Below are 7212 nucleotides of genomic sequence, written 5' to 3'. Positions count from 1 at the left end.
GACTGATCCTGGTACGTAGAGGGAATGTTATTATTTGTCCGCCAGGTAAAACTCCCTTGGAGAAGGTTTGTTTTTTTTCCCCTGACGATTTTGGAGCTGGACAGCAGGTGGCAGCATAACAATGCAGTGCTCCACTGTCACCAGCAACTGAGGCTGAATCCCAGACTTCCGCCGAAGTCCAACACTCAACAGGTAGACTGCTGCAATAATCACAACGCGTTAATACAAGAGCCAGGGTTACAGCAGTCAGAAAAGATCCTGCCTGCCTAATAAGATGGGGATACATAAAATGAGATTTACAAATAGATTTTTAATCTAAGGGATCATATCTGGAGGAGTAGCCTAGTGGGTTCGAGTCCTGCTGTTGCTCCTTGTGACCTTGGGCAAATCACTTTACCCTTCATTGCCTTAAGTACAAACTTAGATTGTGAGCCTTCTGGGGATAGGGAAATGCCTGCAGTACCTGAATGTGCTGAATATAAATCTAAATAAATCACACCAGTGACATGTGCAAGCGGCACCGTTGCCACCTTCCTCCTGCTTGCACAAGTGAGCACGCTGCTAGGATTTCTCTCTTGCCCTCCCTCACATAGGGAGGGCACTTTGCCCAAGGCATTTCAGTGGATGAAGCAGTGCTTGTTCTACAGACGCCCGCCCGATATGCAGGGAAAGTTACGAGCGCCATGTCCTGTGTGCGCGGACGTTTACCCGACTAAGCAGAGGCGCGCCCGCTTTGCACGTCTCCTGGAAAGGTTTCCGTGCGCACGTTAGCAGGTGTACACTTATGGGCAGGTAGTTTTTCATCTGATGGTTTTTAAAGGAAGCACAAGTTTGTTTTCGCGAGCCCCTTACTGGCTGTCTTGAGGTCTTCTGAGATATCACACAGAGATCTCTTTTTTTTTTTTTGTCAGTTTTCAGCCCTTCTCCTGACTGACATGTGGCAAATAGATGTTTGTGCTCCAGACGCACAAATTTTACCCTCCGTAACAGTGAAGCGTATTTTCCAAACCCTTCAGCCACTCTTCCAGTTTTTAACAGTCCTCTTTCATCTCTGCCACACTGTAACAGGATTTCGTGTCATGGGTTTTCACCTCACCTGTCTCTGCAGTTTTACCAAGGAAGAGAACGAAAAGAGCCAATCTCAGTACGGAGCACCAGAGAGAACTCCACCCCTCTCTGCAAGTAGTTCCTCACTCAATGCGCTCCACACCATCCAGCCTGTTAACCAGTCTTCCTTGCAAAACTGGTGTCCGAAGCCTTACTGCACCTTCCTGATCCAGCACTTTTAATACGTCATGAAAGAAAGCAACCAAGTCTGTCCGACAGGATCTCTGTGTCTGCTGTCCTGTAAGCTACATGGTTCAAAGTGTTGCTTTTGCTTTAATATTCTTTCCACAGTTTTGCCCACTAGAGATGCTAGATGAAAACGTCTATAGTTTCCCAACTCCTCCCTGGTCCCACTTCTGCGCACCAGGCCTATATCTACTCTTCTCCAGCCCCCCACAGCCTTCCCCCATCTTCAAGGACAGGTGCAACCCAGTCAGAAGGGGCTCTGTAAGCACATGCTTGAGCTCCACCAGTATCATGGGGTGCGTGCCGTTGCCACTCTCATTTGTGTAAGGTCTCTGCAATTTGGTTTACAGTAATGTCACATTTATCAGTGCCATGTCCCACCTTCTTTAAATACCGAGCAAAAGAATTTATTGAAGATTTTTGCCTTTTGCAATTCCTCCCTCTTGCCTATTGCCCCTTTGGTTTTTCACTTCTCCCTTATAGCTTTAACCTCCTCCTCCTGGTGAGGGGGCAGCTTTCTTTTCTATTGAGGACTTTGCTCGTCTAATCAGATCTCCTGCCTCCCTTTGCTTTTCCTGATAATTCTGCCTGCCTTCTTCTGCTCGTTTTTTGGGGTTTTTTTTACATTTTTTGAATGCTAATTCTCTGCTCTTACCTTTTCTGATAACTCCTCAGAGAACTGTATGGGTCTTATTCTCTGTTGTTAACCTGCCTTCTTTAGCAAGATGCTCCTCTAATTTTAATTCAATTTTCAATTTCATTTTACACTTTGTCTGCCTATTCAACATTTGGCTATAGTTTCTACTTTTTCCGTGCCTAAGCTTTCCAGTGTCACCTTTAAATGCAGCCTTCGCCCGGAGCTCTGCGCTGACGTGGCCTGAATACCTACCGCACGGTGGCTAAAGTGAATCTTAACTTTCCCCCTTCCTAGACGCTGGAGGACTTGCATTTTGCTGCCAGCAGAGGGCACCAGAGCACTGTCCGTGGCAGGAGGTCTGCTTTTTCACAGCAGTGCAATGGAACTTGCTCTAAGAACTTTTTCTCTATCTGTCAGGCCGATACAGTTAAGTTCTGCGGGAAAAACGGGTGCTCAGTGTTGAGCGCCCGCTCTCCCACCGTGCGACCCTGTATTTAAATGAGGGGGTTGCGCCACAAGGAGGCGCTAGGGACGATCATGCGCCCCTAACGCCTCCTTGGTCCAGGAGAGATGGGCTGTCAGCGGGTTCAGAAAACAGATGCTGACAGCCATGGGTTAGGAAAACGGGATGCAGGTGAAACTGAGTGTCCATGCTAACTGGCCGGCACACTTTACAGAATCGGCCTGTTTGAGAGGGTGATAACTGTGATCTTTATTATACCACATTCACTATTCACATTGCAGCGTAAGATAATTCACGCGGTTACCAGATCTCTCCCCCCAAAGAGCTTTCCATTTAATGATGCGATTTTCTCTTCACTAACAGAATAGTTGCAGAGCACAAGCAGCAGACTTTACCCAAACTCCTGCCGAATGCAATATGAATGTGTGTATATCTGTGAGAGTGAGTATTTACATGTGTGTGTGTGTGTGCATGCGCTATGAATATGGACACACACACACACGCATGGAGGGGGCAGATTATGTTTAGTTTTCAGAGGAATCCGTTTCTTCAGGGGAACCATCGCTCTCGAGGTCCGTTCTTGGCCGGTGGTGGAGAGATTTCCGAGCGGAGCTGATGCGTGGCAGCTCTCGAGGCTGAACGGTCAGCGGGCCCGCTGCAGGACCGGAGATGGAGTTCTCAGACATCTGAGCAACGCTGAGAGATAAAAGTAAGAAAAAAAAAAAAAGAACAGCGGTCGGGTTATGGAACTGAGGAAGAGCCGGGGCTTGTGCATGCAGGAGAAGCAGCAGACGCATCTCTGTTCCCAGCCCCCGAGAGACCTATGTTCTGCCAATGAATGAGAGAACCCAGGCCTGGATTTAGGCATCGGCAACATACCTGGGGTGCCAAATATCCAGGCCAGAGGAACCAGCTTGTTTGTTTTAGATCCATGTGCCAGCACAGCTGCAAAGGGGTGAGGCCTTTGCCTATGGGTGCCCAAATCTTAAATCTGGCCCTGAGATCACCCAGAGAGCATCTTCATCCTACAGTCAGTACACATTGCACGTTTACCTCAGAGAGTATGTGTCACACTTCCAGCTTCCCTGGCACCGCTGTCAGGACAGGACAGGACACTCCTCACCCTAGCCCACCCTGCACATCCCTCCCCAGACCTTACAATATGTTGCTGGTAGTCTAGTGGGGCCTGGAGCGTCCCTCAGGCTCTGGGCCAGTTGGCACCATTTTCCAAAATGGTGTTGGCCGAACTTGATAGGGGCAAAAGGTCAGCTGGTGCCACTTTGGAAAATGGCAGCGACCAGCCCGGAGCTTAGACTACCAGGGACATATTGTAAGGTATGGGGAGGGGGTGGGGAGGGGGTGGGGAGGGGTGTCATCGTGTGATTGTATCCATTTTTTTTTATTTTTGAGACGCTTCTAGAGGCAGTGGGGGTGGGTAGCCAGGGGTCTTTTACACATTGGGGGGAGGGGGGACCCTTTAAAATCTCAGCACGGAGGCACTGGGATGCGCATTAAGAGTTCCAAAGCCTCTGAGCAAAGCTAGCGACAACTCCTGAGTTGCAGCTAATGCTTGTGGCGTGCACTATACGAGGCTAGTCCTGTGATTTTCTTTGCATTAGATTCCATATGCAGGAGCTGCTCTGCATGCACTTGCCAATGTCATGCATGCAAAGCAGCTCATTTAAATACAGGGCAGGGTTTGTGCTTGGGAAAATATTGCGCGATAAATGCCGTTTTTACTACTTAACGTTTCTATAGTGCTACTCGATGTTAAACGCTCATCGCAGCTGACTAAATCTATCCCTAAGTTAGCTAATATTCAGCCAGGTAACTCTGCTGCAGAGTTAAATACTAACACTGAGCAATGCTGAAGGTGGGTATGGCAGTCCCGCGCTCTCGGCTGGGGGGGTGGGCGGCCTCAGGGCCCACGCGCCCACTGCGTTTTCTTTGGTGGACTGGGTGGCGTGGGGGGAACCGAGCGCCTTGCCTGCACTTATTTTAAAGTGTTTTGGGGCAGGGGGCTGGAGAATTGGTTCTGAAGTCCCCAAAGAGTTTTTTTTGCTTTGTTTTATTTTGCGGCCACTTAAACCGGTTACATTGTGAATGTAGCTGGCCGTTTATACTGAAGCATGGCCTGCCATATTAGAACAGTAACCAGCTACAGGATTATCTATCCCCTTCTCGCACGACTGCTTAATCAGCTCCACACTGGACCATTCGCTCTTCTGCACTGATGCCACTCCATCTCATGTGTGTGGAAGTGTAACATACGGTGTGACATGCAACCCTTAGCAAACCTACGTAAATCACCCAATAACCCTGTACCCCCGCCGAGTACCGTGGGACTGGATCCTTCAAACAACTAACTAAAGGCAGGACATTTATGCAGCTGAATCCTTGTAATAACTTTAGCCGGATAACTTGCCCCCTCATTGCTTTCTGAATCTTGTTATGCTTGTTACATATGTTTACACATATATAACAAGATATGTGTATATGTATATACCTGTTGCTAATTTATTGTTTCACTGTAAACCAAGGTGATGTATAGCTATACGTACCACGGTATAGAAGAATCTATAAATAAATAAATATATATATATATACACACACACATACAGTTTCTTCCATGTCTCGGTCAGAGAAAGTCACACTTACATATTTTCCAGTGCCTTGTCCATAGTTGTGTCCTCCAGTAATTTCCCCTTCTCTGGCAAAGCTCCTGAAAGGGTCGACAGCAGGGATTGACATCAGCACAGACACATAAACAAGACAAGCTTACACGCACGCACACACAGAGTTAGGTTCGAGCACAGGCAGCATGGGAACGTGCCCAGGGTGCCAAATTCTGAAGGCGTCCAAAAACTGGGACTCTCTGATTTCTGGGGGCAAAAGCTCCCAGCACATGTCCTCTACCTATAGGTGCCATAAACTTAAATCCAGCCTTGAACAATCACACATGGCCTGGTTTGGCCTCTGTTGGAAACAGGATGCTGGGCTTGATGGACCCTTGGTCTGACCCAGTATGGCAGGTTCTTATGTTCCTACACACACACACAGACACACTAAACAGGCTACATCACACACATACATATTTATCAATTCATTTCTTTACCCATACTTAATTATCCACCTTTCGATTAAACATCAAAGCAGAATACAACCAAAATCAAGACCCATTTTGTTAGTCCATCATAACAATTACTAACTCATTTGATTGTAAATTAAAACTGCCCCACTGAAAACAAGATTTTATATATTTGTAAATACTTGCTCACATGCAATCTTGCACATATATACAAATCAGACATATACAAATATCTTAATGTGCAACTTCACATGAGTGCGCATGCCTGTGTACAACTGTGCAACTAGCTTACACGTGCAATCACACATGCAAAGAATCACCCACATACAATTACACAGAAACAAATCTCACATGCACACACACATTTACAAATAAATACTGGCATGTGTACATGGTAAATTTCTTAAAGGCACACACAAATGCGAGTTACAAAGTCTTACCCACATGCTCAGTCACACAGAGATATGCACACTTACACTCGTATCACATAGTCTGAAACAGTCTTGCAGGAAGACTGTTAGGCTCATGAAATTTCATAAATTGGCATTCACATGCACACACACACACACACAGAATACAGTGTAACACACACACATGCAACATGACATGATCTGGCAGTCTTCTACACACGTGCACTGTTACACATGCATTATTACAATCTGGCACACACATACTTTGTCACTCAAGCAGTATAACACAATCTGGCACAGTCTTGCACACGCATGTACTGTTACACTCACGCAACACTACAAACATACAGCTGTAGGGGACAGACTATAGTTTGCATTTATGAAATATTTGAAATGTCATCACTATGCAAACAAATAAAAAACAGATTAAATCAATAATTATTTGACCTAACAGACAATATAAAATACATTTTCAACAACGTGTGTAAGCCAGCACTTACACGTCTAAGTGTGTGCACATAAAGTTACGCCTGGATTTTATAAACTGTAGGGAGGAGCTGCAGAGTTTATAAAATACTGCGTATCTCGGTCACAAAAGTATGTGCATGTGTGTCAGTACACAGTGTACTCTAATGCAGGGAGCTGCGTACTTCCTATACATATTTTATAATACACCCACATTTTGTGTGTGCAATAATTGTAACACGTGCCTGCATTTCCCATGGTTTATGCACACAGGCCGATACTGCATATAGTATGCACATACTCTGCTTATGAAAATACTTACTTGTGCATGTACTGAACTTTTATAATCACCAGTTCACTGACCACCTCCACCACTTCATCCTCACCGGCCCCCCCACCAATGAACCCAGACCTCTCACCCAAAAACTGCAGGCAAGGGCGATTTCACTTCCGTGACTCGTTTGGCAGGTGCATGCGCTCAGTAATGTTTGCACGAACACTGACTTGTGAGCCAACTCCCAACCCCCTTCCCCCGAATGCTCCTACACTGCCCCTTCTTTTTCAGCTACATTTACGCCCAACATCGCTGGCACGCGGAGCTTTCACAAAATACCACTTGTGGTACACGCAGGTGCAACTTCCAATTTTAAGCACTGAAACCCTTTGAAAACTGACCCACTAAATACAAAGACAGGGAACGCTGATTCCCACCGACAGCTCCCTGAAAATTTCTGTGCCTCACTAATGCCTCTTGGTCTCACCTCTCCTGTCTTATCCCTCTCTCTCCTTTTCTTGCTCCTCTCTTTCTTTCTTCTACCCCACTGACTTCGGTCCAGCCCAGAATCTCTCCTCCTTT

At 46.4% G+C, this 7212-nt stretch overlaps 1 protein-coding gene across 1 annotated transcript in view; it reads right to left on the bottom strand.

Annotated features, from left to right (window-relative positions):
• Positions 1-860: 860 nt before the first annotated feature.
• The window catches only part of C17H11orf49 (chromosome 17 C11orf49 homolog), a 66394-nt gene continuing 60042 nt past the window's right edge, over positions 861-7212 (bottom strand). Inside the window, exons 8-9 of the mRNA XM_029582588.1 lie at positions 5052-5115; positions 861-3089 (exon numbers count right to left, since the gene is read on the bottom strand). Of these exons, the coding sequence (XP_029438448.1) occupies positions 2918-3089; positions 5052-5115 (236 nt within the window). The 3' untranslated portion in view covers positions 861-2917. The remainder of the gene's footprint in view (positions 3090-5051; positions 5116-7212) is intronic.

The sequence above is a fragment of the Rhinatrema bivittatum genome, chromosome 17, assembly GCF_901001135.1.
Source record: "Rhinatrema bivittatum chromosome 17, aRhiBiv1.1, whole genome shotgun sequence".
NCBI classification, from domain to species: domain Eukaryota; kingdom Metazoa; phylum Chordata; class Amphibia; order Gymnophiona; family Rhinatrematidae; genus Rhinatrema; species Rhinatrema bivittatum.
The sequence above is the reverse complement of the archived record's forward strand: the minus strand, read 5'-3'. Positions and strand labels throughout refer to the sequence as shown.